A 17,364-nucleotide genomic window follows, 5' to 3' on the forward strand; every position below is an offset into this window, starting at 1 on the left:
AGAGTCGGAGAACTCAGAGAAGCGTCAGCGATTGTGGCGCAGTTCCCCGGCAGAGAGACGTATCCGGCGCGGTGGTCACGCCGGATCAGTGATCACTTTGAGATTGTTTGGTTAACTGTCGGGCCCGCGGCCTAAAGGTTCAGGGGGTTCCGCTATACACTCAGGAGCTCATTTTTTGTCACATGATCCATAACCTCCCCGGACGATTTTGCTCGCAGTTTATAGAAATCCGCACAGAAAGGAGAGAAGAGAGGAAAAAAGGAGAGGAGAGGAGAGGAGAGGAGAGGATAGGAGAGGAGAGGAGAGGAGAGCGACAATCATTCCCTGTCAATCCTAACTCTAAATACATAGTTACACAGTACCTAATGTCCTCTCGATACCAAAGTCACAGGGTTATTTATTGGCAATGGCCTCTGAAGTCCGGCTGACGGTGACTGTATCAGTTAGCATGGGTGAATAAATAAACTTCAATGGTCGTTCGTTGCTTCGGGTCACTGTTATTACATGGAATAATAAATGTAGGTCACTAATTATAACACGAGCAAATAATCTGGGCCTCGGTCGACGAATCGTGATCAAACCCTCTAAAACATCAGACATTCAACATATTATAGTCAAGCCATTCAAGTAAATCGCTTAATCCATGAAATTTCCTCAACTCTTATCGGTAATGTATGTCATAAGAAGCAGGGGCAGGGTGGCTGAGTAGGTGCAATTTTGGTGACTCAGACTCAGACTCACACTTCCAAATCGACTCCCATTCCGGTTAGAACCATCGACTCGGACCGACTCCAACTTCGACTGCAACTCCGCAGCCCTAACTAGGATTGCATGACAGAGTACACCTATCCCCATGTTCCAAAATGAACAAATCCGCCCCTGCGCCGACCCCCCGAACCCCTCTGCCTGAAGTCGCCCCTGCGCCGCGTGTCCCGCGCCACCCGGGAAGGCCCCAGAACGCCTCGCCGCTATCGGGGTGCTGCTGCCGGTACAACACACAAATGACGTCACTGGGGGGCGGCTGTGACCTCCGCGGAGGCCTTACGGCGCAGAACCGGTCTCCGCGGCGGCTGCGACTCATCCAGATGAAACGGTGACGCGCGATTGGCAACTTTGACCGTCCTGACGGGTATGGGATTCGACGTAAAATAAATCTACCTGTAAAATGTTCAGAGGCTTTTCCGAAAAAAGTTATTTAACACCGATACATTGGTATATTCACGAGCTTGTATGGACATTTTGAAATTTCCGCACGCAAAATGGTTAGTGAAGTGTTTGTTTACCGCAATACTAGACAAAAGATTCACTTACTAGCCTACTCAATGTAGATGAATTACCTAACCGCTATCACCACCACTTACAAATCCTGCATTCTAGAGGAATTACGTCGACAAGCGGTACGGGCCTGATAAGGAAAGGGGATGGGCGCGGCGTGATGTATTCCTACGTCACCTGTGGTTTGTTTCAGTCACGAGCCCGCCCGCCTGGGGATATCCACAATCACCGGCGCGTGTGGCCTTGGAGAAACCCGGGGAAATCTGGCGACAATAATCTTCACAGGCCGGATATTCAGAGACTTTTTCGTGTAGACGAACGCTGATCTGCAGGGGATTTTTGAAGAACGGACAGAGTTTGGGTACTTATTGGGGAATTTGGTGGCTGATTTGCTATTGTTTAGTCTTTGTCGGCCACAACAAGTGATTTTTTCGTGTTTATAGACTAATGTAGTCACTTTTACTGCACTGTCAAGATTACCTGGCAATTTTTGCCGTTTCCTGCCCCAGAAAAGGGGCGCCGTCGAAGTTCGTTCCCTGAACAGAGAGCTATGACTCGCCTTCTGACATGTGCAAAGCCTATCAGTCTCCAGGTATTACCTACAAATGCCAGCCACCAGGAAATCCCAGCTGAGTTTACCTCACCGGCTACCACACATGGTACATGCAAGATGGCCGCCTCCATTCGCAATTCAACATGGCGGACGTGCTTTTCCAGGAAAGCACTCCTGCGGTCTGTTTCTTTTTCACTTTCAATTGAACACGAAGTGAATGGAACAACAAGTGGATGGAACCAGGGTTGCGGAGTCGGAGTCGGAGTCACCGATAATCCATCGACTCCGCTGAGCTGAATGGAACAACGCCCGCCTCTTACGGGGGCGGAGGGGAAGGGTTTTGGAGGCGGCAGAGACGTTGAATTGTCTCAGACTCTCCGTGCCTCAGCGCTGCCTCAATCGGTGTGAGGGAGAGGAGACAGACGGAGGTGCGCAGGGACTGGACAGAGACAGTTCAGCACACGCGGGGCCAATGGACTATGGAGCTGAGAAATTCAGTCACCTATACCGGGTGGTGAGAGGGAGTCCGTGAAGAAATGGTTAGTGGCAATGTAGTGCACATTTATTCCTTTGCTATTGGGAAAGTATTAAGTTTTAATGCATCAAAATGCGGCAATATAATATATGGAATAATTACGCTTAAATGATTGCTATGACTTTAAAAAGAGTCCCATATGTCATATAGCTAGCTAATAGAACACTGTTAACAAGAGCAGTACCAAAGATAGCATGAACATTGCACACAGGACAGTTACAACGCATTCACAATTATTGACAGCCAATGAAACTACAGTATTTCAACTATGCCATGTGAATATTTTGAAAGCATGCCATTTATCACATATATCGTGCCTTTGCGTAAATGGCTCGTATAATAGTTTAGCTAAAAAAATGCCTGTAGGAGAACCATTATTCAAGCATATTCGATGATCTGTGCCTACTTTCCACGTCCAGACGATTATGGTAATGTGATTATGGTAATGCTAGCGGCTAGCCACAATGATGATGGCTAGCTCCGAAACGAAGAAAGGAGTAAAAAAGATAATTTTATGAGTGGAGACCCCATATCTGCTTTGTACCTAAATAGCAGACGCCACGATGTGACTTCAACAGAACTCACTGTCATTCATTATCTATCTATTATGCGGAATGTCCCGATACAACTATCAAGAACTAACGACAGATACAAGCTTTCCAAGTAACCTTCCTGAGTCGCACCCTGTTTGCTGGTCTGTTGTCACTAAGTGCGTCCCCGCAGGCTATCGAAGAACCCACCTCATACGCATGCATAAACCACACCACACGCGCACCAAATTACCATAATTACCGTAAGACGAGCCTTACCTTGGTGGAGGGCCGGTTCGGCCTTGACTGTGTACTGTCCAGGGCTGTGGTGGGACGGTGGAGAAGTACTGTTCGAGCCGCGAGAGTACGGACTGCAGGCCATGACGTCACTGGGGGAGAGAAATAAACGGACAAGTTAGATGCTAATAGAGCCGAGAGAGTACAGACTGCAGGGCGCAGGCAATGGCGTCACTGCTGGAAAAGACAACACTACGGTTAGACACTGCACTGTGGAGCCGCACGAGTACGAATGGCGTCACTGGTGGACAGAACACAGGGAGAAGTATTCCAACTACGCAGGTATGACATCGAGTTCCATATAGGTGCTCCAGGAGTGAGAAATTACAGATAAAAACAAACAACACAAACAGATTGCTGAGGGCGGTGGAATCACGTGGTACCAGAAGTGTTTCACGAAAATGCATGGTTGTACAACAAACATCCAGTGTACAATTACATACAAAAAAGGCATAACATTGTTACTTCATACCAATATTTCCGTACAATAGTGGACGGAAAATAATCTGCCAATGTTCCTAACATCAAATAAGGCATATCGAACAGATCAGCCGGAAAACAATGGACGCAAACACAGTTCCTTGAAGTACCCCGCGCTTCTGCAGCTACACAGCCAAAACAAGGCGTCAACGGTCCATCAAAAATCGGTAACAACTGCCGGTGTATACTTCCGACACGGACCAAACACGGTCTGATCACTAATCCAAGAACAATGTGTCACACATTGCAGCGATGTGGTAGTCGAATTTAAAAACGAACATAAATCAACCTCACTGGGTCATCTGGTGAAAATTAAATATAGCTTAGGTATTAAAACATCCGCTCAGAAAAAGTAAATTGCATATAATTACTAGATTTCGTTTCGGTAAAACAGCAGACCACAAGGCTGAGAAAAAATGAAGTGTGGAAACTACCAATAATCATGATGCCTGATTACCATAATCTCTTAATTTTACTGGTCTATATATGCGCAGAATTTTAGTGAAATATATTAATTGAATGGAGTTTGAGTGTCCTGTTCCCTTGTCCCTTGCAGACAGTTGCTTGTGGGGTAGCTATTCCCCGAAAATGTCAGTCTCGCAGCCCAATGAGACTTCGACTTAAAGCAAAGCAGGACTCGTGCTCAGTTTTTGGATGCGGCTATGCTACCATAACTGTCTTGGTTCTCTAGGTGGTTCTCTCCCTGAAAACGCCACTGCCACAAAGGAAGCTCCATCAGACACCCCCTGACTCCCTCCCTGGTTACGCCCTGTCCCGTGTAGGGCGCCCCATCAGACACCCCTTGACTCCCGCCCTGGTTACGCCCCTGCCCCTCTTCTCGGTCTGCCAGTACAGATGTGTCCCCAATGTTTATGTTTGCATACATTCCTCACCGGTCGGTGGAACTCGTACCGGTTCAGCCCCCCCCCCTCCTCCCCCACACCTCCCCCTAGAGAGCAGGGGGTTAGCTGGGGCCCCCGACTAGTGATGTCAATTACAGATCATTTGGATACCCATACCAAGCAAAATACCAACCAACACCGTTAGAAAGTAACGAAAAACGAAATTTCGAAAATCACAGAAGCACATAAATCACAGAAAGTCACAGAAATCAAAGAAAGTCACAATTGCACCAAACTCAGTGTGTTTTATATACGGCAGTGAGAATTTACAATACCGAAAAAAGACGCACACAAACAATATTCTGACCAAAATGTAAAATATCAAGTTGATATCGATTAAGTATTGATAAACAAAAAAGTTTGTATCTTTCCTCCCGACCCCGGCCAACGAGTGCTATCCCCATACATAAACAATCGACACAGCCTGTTCAATGCATTGAATGCGGCTGCACTGCGCATACCATTGCGTAGGTGGTGCTTTTCCATGGCACCCTTAACCATGCCTCAATGTTGTTTGGTACGTGTATTGATGCATAAGAGGACGTTTTCTGCCGTACGGAGCCTTTCAAACGCACGTTCACGAGCGCTCAGACCTCTGTAACTCGCATACTATTACTCCTCCGTAACACAGGCATGGTTCGGAGCAGCTAAGCTCCGCGATCGCATAAACTGGTCGAACAATACATGCACTGCAGGGCTGCGGAGTCGGAGTCGGAGTCGGGGATGAGAGTCTGACCAGGGTTGCTGTCAATTTTGGAAGCTTGAGTCAGAGTCGGAGTCATCAAAAATCGATAGTTTCCGCAGCCCTGGGGATACAGCTACTAGAAGTTATCTCACAATTTGAGATGCTGCTGCTTCTGCTTTCTGGACGTTCATGGGTCCGTCGATTTTGCTGCACTAGAATCGACAACGGAAACGAAGTGTTGGCAGCTAGATCGTCAATAGAACTACTGAGCTGCCTGTTCTTTCCAAACGTAGGTTACCCTCAATCAAATCAAGCATTTTTGTTCATTGTTGCACGCGATAAAGGGCATCACGCCAGAGGTCCGCGGCACCTCATCCAGTTGCCATGGCAGCCGGTGCCATCACAGCCGGTTGCCATGGCTACCGGCGCTGTTCGCCGGAGTCTGAGAAGCCTCTGGAAGTCTATGTTGGTCCCGGATATGTGGACACGAGGTAATAAGCCCGCGGCACAAAGGTCAGAGGTCGCGATCACAGCTCCAGCCATACCTACTGAGTATACATTTATAATGGTGCTGATATGGCGTGAACGAAATGGGAGAACATCAATTACGTGCAGTAATGTATAGTTGACTGAACCTTCAGAAGTTAGATTTATTATTTACTTTTTTGTATAGGGATACCTGAAACCAGGCACCTAAAATGTAATTCAAAGACTCATGTTATTCTATAACGTTCAGGATAATAAGGTTTGTAACCGAAGATGTGGCAAAAACAGCACAATTTTAGTTAACTTTGTATCAAATCCTCGGATCAGTGAATATCCACAGTCTCTTCGGTCTGTCTACTGTCAGGTCTGTGGTATGCCGTCTCTGTTCTCTGAACTGTCTGGTCTGTGGTCTCTGGTCTGTGGTCTGTGGTCTGTGGTCTGTCTGGTCTCTGGCAGGGGCGGATCCAGGAAAACTCCAAGGGGAGGGTCATGAATCGAAGTGGTGCCCCTACCTACACCCAAAATTAAAAACTCAACGGATTTCGTCCACTTCATTTTGGTGGTGCCCCCATTTTCAGTTTTTTTCTTTCTATTTTTTTTATTTTTAGTCAGTATCTTAACTCTTGCCACAACCACATTTACCAATTGTAAGCAAGTATATATGAATGTGCTATGTGTATATATGTTGTGGACGCTGAGTAGTGAGTAGGGGAGAGTGGGGAAAGATGCCCAGGGTTTTACTATGTCATATATTATTCGAAAATGACGATGGGAAAGCAAAAACTTGGAGTTTCAACGGAAGCCGACATCATTTTTCTCCAAAAATATCACACTTTCGTGCCTGAAATATTATTACTTTTTTTGCTATTAAGCATTTTCCTGAAGAAGTGAAAGGGGGCATCTTACCCCACAGGGTGGGAAAGACGCCCCCTGACGTTGGGAAAGATGCCCCCTGCACTATAAGTGACATAAATGGGCACGTGAATCGCCTGAACGAATCAGTAGTCCCTTCGAGCCTGCAGTAGACACCAAACGTCATCATAAGGGCCCTCAAAAGTAGTCGTAAGGGGCTTCAGAGGTCATCGTTAGGGCCATCATAGTCCAGCGCGGCCAAACAAGCCTCCGTGGTGGCGTTCGGAGACCACTGTGGGGCTCTTATAGGTCTTCATGATGCTTGAGGGCCCTCGAGCCCATCGTGGGGACCTCCGATGCCAGTGCGGCCCGTGGGGCCAACGTGGGAGCCCTCAAAGGATGTCGTGAGGGGCCCTGGAGCCAATAATTGGGCCCACAGAGGCCGTCGTGAGGGCTCTCAGAGTCTGATGCCGTCCAAAAAGTCGCTATGTGGGCCGAGAGACCGGCATGGGGAGCACCCGACCGTACTGGACTCTCAATAGTCCCAGATCGGCTTTTGTCTACATCACAAGTATGTAATAAATGATTTGACGGGCTGTTTGAAGGACAGCCTACGGATTTAGGGGGCGTCTTTCCCCATCAGGACAGGGGGCATCTTACCCCAAGGTACCGAAGTAACATTAAATCAGTACAATTTGTTAGCCATAAAACTACACCATGAAACAAACTGTTTGGGACACAGTACACGCATGCTAATGTATCACGACTATAGCAAGGGACGCAAAAATTATTTACCTTCTTTGATATTTACAATGTTCTGACACCAAAATATTTTTTGAAAGCAGCAAATAAAAAACATGCAGTCATCAGCCAGCCGTTGCCCAACTGAGCTTCGCAATTTTTTGTGCCGTTAACAAGGCAGGCTTCCGCTTTACGCTAAGAACATTAATTTCCAGGTCCGATTCTTTGTTTCGTCGCTAGAGGGGGTGGGGCGTCTTTTCCACCCTGGGCATCTTACCCCACTCTCCCCTACTTACCAGGAACGTTATCAGGTAAGCAAATCGTTGTCAGTCCGACGAACTTGACCCTGGCGTCTAAAGGGTCTGTCCTTGACACTTCAGGCTTGTCAGGGGCACCAAAGTCCTTCCAGGGACACCACAAACCTGTCAGGGGCACCTACGGCCTTGTAGGAGCGCCACAGGCCCGCCAGGGGCACCACAGGCCTGCCAGGAAGCAGGGGCACCACAGGTCTAGCAAGTATACACGACAGGCCTGTCAGGGGCACAACGGGCCTGTTGGGCCCATGAGCACCCCTAGGGGCAGGGGCACCACAGTCCTTCCAGGGGCACCGCAGGCGTGTGAGGGGCACCAGCGGCCTAGCAGGGGCACCAGTCAACACAGGCCTGCCAGGGGCACCACAGACCTGCCAGGGGCACCAGAGGCCTGCCAGGAGCACCACTGACCTCGCAGGGGTAACTTGGGCCTGTCAGGGCCCAGGGGCACCACGGGCCTGTCGAGAGGCACTTCAGGCTTTTCAGGGGCACCATAGTCCTCTCCGGGCGCAGGGGTAGCAGGGGCACCAGAGGCCTGCAAGGGGCACTACAGGCCTAGCAAGGGCACCACTGGTCTATCAGGGGCACCACGAGCCTGTCATAGCCAGGCATCTCAGGCTTGTCAAGGCCCAGGGGCACCACAGGTCTGTGAGGGGCACCAGCGACCTAGCAGGGGCACCAGTCAACACAGGTCTGCCAGGGGCGCCACAGACCTGCCAGGGGCACCAGAGGTCTGCCAGGGGCACCAGAGGTCTGCCAGGGGCACCACCGGCCTCGCAGGGGCACCTTGGGCCTGTCAGGGGCACCACGGGCCTGCCGAGGGACACTTCAGACTTTTCAGGGGCACCAGTCCTCTCCGGGCACAGGGGTACCAGCGGCCTAGCAAGGGCACCAGAGGCCTGCCAGGGGCACCAGAGGCCTGCCAGGGGCACCAGAGGCCTGTCAGGGGTACCAGCGGCCTAGCAAGGGCACCAGAGGCTTGCCAGGGGCACCACAGGCCTAACAAGGGCACCACGGGCCTGTCAGGGGCACCTCAGGCTTGTCAGGGCCCAGGGACACCACAGTCCTTCCAAGGGCACCGCAAGCCTGTCAGGGGCATCACAGGCCTAGCAAGGGCACCACTGGCCTGTCAGGGGCACCTCAGGCTTGTCAGGGCCCAGGGGTACCACAGTCCTTCCAGGGGCATTACAAGCCCGTCAGGGGCACCAGAGGCCTAGTAAGGGCACCACAGGCCTGCCATGGACACCACAGGCCTGCCAGGGGCACCACCGGCCTTGCAGGGGCGCCTCAGCCCTGTCAGGGGCACCACGTGCCTGCCGGGGACACTTCAGGCTTGTTAGGGGCGTTACAGTCCTGTCAGGGCCCAGGGGCACCAGGCCCGTGGTGTCACTGCTAGGCCTGTGGTGCCCCTGGCGGTCCTGTGGTGCCCCTGTCAGGACTGTGATACCCCTGATAGGCCGGTGGTGCCCCTGGCAGGTCTTTGGGCCCCCGGGCCTCAAGGGGGGCCATGACCCATGTGACCCCCCCCCCCCCCCTTGGATCCGCCACTGGTCTCTGGTCTCTAGTCTATCTTGTCTGTGGTCTCTGGTCTAGTTGACGCACATGCCGCGAAGCTTTGAGGGGAACTCCGGCAATGATTCAGTGACACACAGAGGATGTTTCCATCAGACCCTAACACTCAACCCACAGAACCACATACACAAATGAAACTGACACGCCAGAACCGTCACCCACAGGAAATGCATCAGACGCGCCGCAATCGTCGCAGAAAGGAAATGCAACGAGCAGCACGACAAGAAAACCCCCGCGGGTGTCAGGGTTACAGTAGGGGCATTCCACGTCAAATCAAACACCGAAATCCGTCATCCCCTTCGATTTTTCTAAAAATTTGTAGGCAGACTGGGCATGGTTCAAAACTGAGTTACGTATAATATTTTCGAAATTTGATAACGTATCGCTGAGATATAGGTCATCGAATATAGCGAAAAATGCCACACATCAATTTTTTAAATGGCTGTAACTCTGGTTCCCTTTCTGGTATCAAAATGATATTAACAGGGTCTTATAGGCAATTGATAAGGCTTTGATTTTTAATTACAAAATTAAATTGAAGTGACCTTGAAAAGCATTGGACCTTGAATTAAAACAGAAAAATTTAAATAGCAAAAAACACGTCACCTTCGATTTGCGTAATTTTTACATATTATGTCCGTCACAACGTTCCTAACCATCTGTGAAAAAATTGGAGTGGGCCATTCATAACTTTCGCAGCAAACGCCGTTTTCATGCATCAACATCACGCAACCGCGCGTGACCTTGAAAGACAGAGTCAAGACATGCTTGCTTGTGTACACTTTCTGAAATGAATGATTGCTGATTATTGATATCCCAAACTCTGCGAGAATGGAAATGCATAGTCATCGTAGTCAAGCATTCATGTTCCATAGTAAAAGTGTTTCAGGCTAACGGTATTTTGCGGTGAATTTTGAGCCGTGTGGAAATGCATCATGAAGTAAATTTAACGAAAACATTATCACGCAACGATATCTTCACGTCTTTTGATCTTCACTATACGAAAGAACATACATTTTTTTTAGTATGCATGGGGAATTTCTAGTTAATCCAATAATAAATATGGCAGTTAGAGGCCTGCTAAGAGTAACATGTCGCCGGCTGAGGCGGGCTCGGCCGATGCGGGAAACGCAGCAATCATAATTTTGTGTTTACACGTTCATATTTCAATTGTTTACCAACCGATTTTTAAAATTATATCACCATAAGATTGCCTGTACATTTCTTAGTCATCTCACAAAATTTGACGCGAATCGAACGTAAGCGGTAGGGAGCGCGATGTAAAGACGGAACCGTTCCGTTCCGTCCCGGCACAGTCTACAATTCAGGCGGCGCGTAGCGGTCGGCGCCGGCTGCCGAGTCGCCGGGTCGCTGCGGCGACAGGATGTTCACTTTACACCGCTATTACTAGAACAGTTGTGAACCGATTTTCTTGTTGCTTGCACGATGAGATGTCCAATTCAATTCTTGACAGGTAGCCATAATTAATTTCGCATTAATCTTATGAGATATTGGCGAAAAACAGGAGGGGTGGGCGAAATTCGCTCTTCCCCCTCCACTGCGCGTGCTAACATGCGTTTGCATATGTGCAATTTTCTTCAAAACTTATGAATGGCCCACTCTAATTTTTTCACAGGTTGTTAAGAATATGGTAGGCAATAAAATATATGAAAATGAGCCAAATCGAAGGTGACGTGTTTTTTGCTACTTCAATATTTGTGCTTAAGAACAGAGTTAAGCAAATTTCAAGGTCATATATTTAAGTAGGTGCAATTCTAAACAAATGCTTAAGAAATTACCTAAACAGTAAGGTTTATTTCATTCAAATCAAACAAGTACAACCAAAGTTATGGTCGTTCAAAAATATAAAGATGCAACATTTTGTAAAAATTTGATGCACTATATTTAGAAGACCTGTGGTCAGAATGTGCAAAAAACATCAATGTAATGTCCGGAGCCACACAGGAACTCGCTCACAAATTTATAATGAAATCGCTGATGGTAAGGTGCAAAACAGCCGATTTTTGTTCGATTTGACGTGGAATGCCCCAGTAAGCATTACGAGTCATGTACAGAAAATTCCCAATGTCATACCGTCCCCCTTGGCGTTATGAGATATAGCTGAGGAGATGTTAGAGAGTTAAGCGTTATGAAGAAGATCATCATGTTATATTTTATAAGCACATTTAAAGTGACCAAACCCTAAACTGAATTTGAATATAATTACAAGACAACATAACAAAATTCGGGTATATTTGATCACGGATCTTTGTCAATCGATTGCAAGTGCCAAGTGATCTGGTGTTCTTTGCCGGTTGACCGTGATCGAATATATCCGATTTTTATTATTTTGCAATCTGTATCACATTCAATTGCAGATTCGGTCACTGGGCGTAGGTATAACCATCATGGACAGGTAACGTCCATTAGGACACCAGTCTTCGTCCGGCGACGCGGCAAAAACGAGGAAAGAGCCCTGGAAATAAGAGGAGAATAAATCTCCTTTCGTTTCGACGACTGACTAGCCTGGTCTGACTTTATGGGAGAACCGCTTCAAAGGCTTGCTGCTTCGAAGGAATTCCTTCGAAGCAGCAAGCCTTTGAAGCGGTGCAAGCCAGCACGCTCCATGGTGCCAAGTAAACTACAATGTTTGGCCACATATTGCGAAAAATAACGATCAACTTTAAAAGAGCAAAATGCAGCTTAAAGGTAGTGTGCCACCTTTGAAAGATTTCCCATTTTATTTTTCCTAGGATAAGAAGCTTCTGTTTTTACCTAATATCGCAAAAAAAAAAATCAAAAATGGGCCTGGAATAGTGCCTTTTTCGCCTAAAAGTTTTTCGGTTTTTAGATATGTATAACAACTGTAGTGGGCTCACCTGCAAACAGGCGTCGGGCAACAATCGCGAATGCGGCGCACTTGTGACAATAAGCAAAGGTCATTATAGTGTTACGACCATACGACGTACGGGAATGAGTTATCAGCTGTCTAATCGTAGACAACACAATGTCGAGCCTTAAACTGTAAGCCCGTATTGGTATTGTTTCTTTTATTTGGCTGTCGAACATTATTTATGGTTTGAAATATGATTTTATGTAAAATAATTGATATGAAAAAGCCGTCTTATAAGTTATGACCCCATTTCACCACACGCAAGTGGCAGAAATGACAATGATCAGCTGACGCATTTTTCTTGGCCGAAGTCAGAGCGCGCGGCCCGACGCACCACGCGTATTTGGAAATTCCGACCTCGACGAGCATCAGAAGCCACCTAACAGGCGTGTTCGAAACCGCAGGAGATGATGATGAACGGGTTTATCGAAACTTGATTGGATGAGCATATCGGTAATAGCGATTTCAGTGTGTGCATTTATTGTTCATAGTGGTGTGAAATGTGGTTGGGGTACGACCGACAACCCGTCGGGGCGAATTTCGCACTGGGGTACTCAAAATTTGAAGAATTTAAGACGTTTCCATGAGTTTTGAAGGTATGGATAAGTTCTAAAAATCCGGTTCTCCTTATCTGGGCCATTAACTCCATACGGTCCAAGAAAGCTGGCACACTACCTTTAAATTAAAAAAGATGGATAAAGCAGAAGTGTCCGAGCACCAAGACAAAGTTTCAAACGACTGTCTATGAGAAGCGGGCATGGTTTCAATCAGTCTCCGATGTCCCTACAGCAGATACGGGAGTAAAACAGATACGGTACGGACTAGGTATAGCCATCCTACTTTTAACTTAGTGAAAAGTAGGATGGCTATTCCCATCACCAATATAATAACGGGTCTTTTGGTGCATATTAATACATCAAGCACTGATATTTAATCCCTTCGGTGAGGTCACGACGGTCAGAACAGGTAACAGACACCATCACTAGAAGTAAAATCAAATTAAAACCCACTCCAAATGAAATCACCCAAACCAGATGGTAATCAAAATAAATTAAATTAAAGCCAATCCAAATAAAACCACCTAACCATCCGGTATTGAGCACTGCTGCAGACAGGTTCATCCGACAGAGGTAGCCCCGCACATCACGCACCCAACGGCCCTGCGGCCAGTCAGAGAGGTTAGCTCTCCATTGGGGGGAGGATTAGAGCACAGCTTTACCGTCGTCAGGTTATGGAGGAGAACGAGCAGAGCTGGTCAGGAGGGTGATATAAGCATGGAAAGGTGTGGGAGAGATTGGGTAACGATGGGAGACGCGATGGGTGTGGGTGGGAGAGGGGCGGGACACGGTGGGTGGGAGGGGAGACCGATGGGACACGGCGGGTGGTGGGTTGGAGAGCGGTGGGACAGCGGTGGGTTCTGAGGGAGGGAGCGGTGGGACAGCGGTGGGTGTAGGTGGGAGGGAGACCGATGGGACAGTGGTGGGAGACCGATGGGTGTGGGTTGGAGAGCGGCGGGACACGATGGGATATGAGGGGAGACCGAAGGGGCACGGTGGGTGTGGGTTGAAGACCGATGGGACAGCGGTGGGTTCCGGGGCGAGAGAGCGGTGGGACAGCGGTGGGGTGGTGGGAGACCGATGGGACAGCAGTGGGTTCTGAGGGGAGGGAGCGGTGGGACAGCGGTGGATGTAGGTGGGAGGGAGACCGATGGGACAGCGGTGGGTGTGGGACGAGAGACCAGTGGGACAGCGGTGGGGTGGCCACGTGGTGGGAGGAAGAACGGTGGGATGTAGCGGTGGGTTCTGAGAGGGATGTGAGGGGAGATCGATGGGACAGTGGTGGGAGACCGATGGGACAGCGGTGGGTTGTTCGCCAAGTCGGGCAGGGTGAAGGAAGGAGTGGCAGCACCAGAATATACGTGTTTCGGCGCACGACGTCACCCATGAACCGAATAATACGCAACCTAATTCAGCCGGTTCTTTTCCTCACTGAGCGCTAGAATAAGTTAGATGTTAGATAGCGAATAGATGGATAGCATAGATGCTAGGTTGAAATAAGTAAGAACTTAGAATAAGACCCTCCCAATTAACCGAGGAGCCTTTCAATTAACCGAGGAAAGACGCATTTAGCATATACCGTTATCTGTAACCTTGTCTATCCTTGCTCCAAATTGGACATGGGACAACCGATTAGAATGATCCTTGTAACTCTATCATAATCAAATCAGATTCATAAAACCGTTTGAATCAACAGCATTCGCATATCCGAATCAATATCAATTTCATACCCGTATTTTGTCCATCTGAAACATATAAAAAACGGTGGTTTGATGGTACGATTGTTAAACGATGGTTCGTAGCATCCTCGATGGTTTAACGAACCAGCCATCATACGGTTTAAGAGACATAAGGATTAGCGCATAATCTCACATCTGCATCACTACATGTAACAGCGCATGTTAGTTAGGTAACAAGTCTTCGCATCGACCGCGAGTCCCACCCAAGCCATCACTCCTGTCCCCGTATTCTCCACACGTATTGAACTGGGAACATGGTGAGGCGCAATGCGCAGTTACAACTCGGGGCGATCAATCAACCCACGCTGCTCCCCCCCCCCCCCCCCAGCGCTGGCTTACCTGCCCTGCCACCATCCAACTGCTCCGTATCTCCTGTTCCCCTCTGGTGTTCCCCTCGCTAACACCTGTTGCTCCTACTGATGCCCACAATAGCACACACCACAGCGGAACACCGACTGAACGCAGCCGACCGACGCCGGCCCGGCCCGGCGCAGCGCAAGGCCGCAGTCCGGGGAAGCCCAGTCACGTGACAAACTCGAGGTTCAGCCAGCCGTGCCCCCTGGCGGGCAAGTCCCTTGCAGGCGCCGCCGGCGGCCGGGGCGGCGGCGGCGGCGAGTGGGGACACGGTACTTGAAACGGACCAGTCGAGCGGCCCACGCGTTTGCTTGGTTGCTATGGGCGGGCTCAGCGGGGGGGGGGGAGGAGAGGGAGGGGGCGGAAGCACGCCATGACTCTCGGTTGGTCGCACGCCCGAGCCGTGTGTTACAGACGCCTGAGACTGCCCTCGTGCAGTGTTGGCGGCGCCTCCTCTCTACCGGCGAAGGGATTGCAACTCCGCCACTGCGCCGGCTGTCAGTCCGGTTGTTGCAGTTGGTCGGTGACGTCATCGGGGGGCTGGGGCCGGGTTTTACCTCGTGTAATTCCCGCTGGACGGTACACTGATGACGTCATGGAGGAAATGGTACAGCGCAAACACTTATTCATGGAACAACAACCTTGAGCTTTCAGAGATAGGGTGGAGACTGGAGGCTTGAGCAGGGTATGGGTAACTGTTAGCGTTTTCTCGCCTAATAATGGTAAATCATTAAACCTGAGCATTGTATTGTATTGTATTGTATTTACGATCGTGTGCGATCCACATATGGCGTGGCGATTACTGCCCAGAGCTTCCGAGGAACTACCAATTCATAACTACCAACCTACACTATTGTCCGTTGCCATGTTTTCTTTATGTCAAAGTATCAGTTGACTGCTGCTGATATAGGCACTGGCCACTGGCCAGTTCGTCAACCCTAGCCTTACCAATCAACAAGCTCTAGCTTCCATGCCCAGCGTACACAGTGACACCTAGCGACGCGTTCTTCAACGAGTAGTTGTTATTACAGCCGACAGTTAGTGCTGCCGTCGGTGGCTAGCCGCATTCGGCAGCTCGGCGCCAGTGGCTGACGTCAACAGCCAACGGATGACGTCAGCAGGAAACCGATTGGGGTGGATATCAAACAAAGCCGTGTTCACTGTTCGTGCAGCCGGGGGTCCATCAGACCAGACACGTTCCAAAAATACGGAACATTTGAACATGCATTAGGTACATGCAGCAGGTGTGTCAGTCCCAAAATACGGAACACCTGGGCAAGCATGGTCGAAAACACAAACCAGCTGTGACCATGCATTTGAGTGGGCCGTTTATGGAGAAAGGTGGATGGATTGGTACACGTGCATAAATCTGGGACGTAGAACTCACGAACAGCGAGAACGTACATTCACAAAGCGAAGTCCCATAGGCCCGCAATAGGTGACATGAGCTGTGCCTGTGCGATATTTTTCCCCGTTCCGTAGCATCTCATCTCAGGGCACCTTTCGGAATCCACAAGACTGGAGAGACTCAGACCTGGACCTGGTTGGGCACGAAAATGCACATCACCCGAGAGGCTCACAGGAATGGGTGCAAACAGTGTAATCAAAGCAACGCATGGCGGTGTGCGTACGTAAACGTTAAGCTTCGGACTCCTAATTCTTCCATCAGGAATTGCGTGATCGGAGGGTAGAGTGCAGGGCCAGCGCAGCAAGCTCGGCTAAGCGGGGGCTCTATCCTTGTGAATCCTTCCATTCAAAAGGTTCGCACTAAAGCTTTATAGAAAATGGCGGCCTCCAGTCTTTCCCAAACGTTATCAGCTCCAGAGTTCAAATATACAGCTCCAGCTGTATATTATGTGCTCTAAATCCGGTCGCTCCAGTCTCCAGATCCAAAAGCATTGACGGCGGGCCCGCAAAACACGAAAACCGGCAGCTCCACAGCCACGTGTTCTAGTGGAGGAGCTCCCTGTTTACACCGGGAAAACCGAGCACCCCCCTGCCTTATACGAACCACTACCGCACGGCTGGACCGCCTACTTATTTCCATAAATAGGCCGGATTTAGTCCTATCTACCATGCGGTGGCGGCTGCTGATTGGGAACAAACACGTGGAGTGGAGCGTGATAAACAAAAACTGCATGCAAATAGACGGCACAAGCTACATGTTCGAGGAACACTATGTATTGCAAGGAAATGCATTACACCTGTGCAATGACTTATTCCCCTTTCATAAAATATAATGCAAAGTATAGTACCTTCTACCAAAGGTATTGGTAAAAGGTCATATGGAACAAGGCCGATGTAAATAACGTTTGACGATAGAGAGAGGTACAGATATAACTTCAGGCTGACATGTGCGGACACGGAAGATCATGGTTACTGTTTTGGTAATGGTCATAGAGACCCTGAGGGGAAGCATACTTCACAAAAAGTGTTCACTATCCAACTCCATAAACTACGCTACGCGTGAGGGGGCGGGGGGAGGAGGGGGCGGATTTCGACCGAGCGTACCACTACCGATGGCGTAACAGGGGGAGGGAGGTCGGTAGTGGTACACCGTAACTCGACAAAAGCACCACTTAAATTTAGTGATCGACGCAGG

At 49.2% G+C, this 17,364-nt stretch overlaps 1 protein-coding gene across 1 annotated transcript in view; it reads right to left on the minus strand.

The window, feature by feature from the left end:
- The window catches only part of LOC122373633 (transcription factor p65-like), a gene marked incomplete at its 3' end in the record, with an annotated part of 133,500 nt that overhangs the window by 98,601 nt on the left and 17,535 nt on the right, over nucleotides 1-17,364 (minus strand). The window contains exon 2 of the mRNA XM_043351908.1: nucleotides 3,173-3,282. Coding sequence (XP_043207843.1) covers nucleotides 3,173-3,282 — 110 coding nt within the window. The remainder of the gene's footprint in view (nucleotides 1-3,172; nucleotides 3,283-17,364) is intronic.

Source organism: Amphibalanus amphitrite, unplaced genomic scaffold (genome assembly GCF_019059575.1).
Source record: "Amphibalanus amphitrite isolate SeventyFive unplaced genomic scaffold, NRLGWU_Aamphi_draft 001526F_arrow, whole genome shotgun sequence".
NCBI classification, from domain to species: domain Eukaryota; kingdom Metazoa; phylum Arthropoda; class Thecostraca; order Balanomorpha; family Balanidae; genus Amphibalanus; species Amphibalanus amphitrite.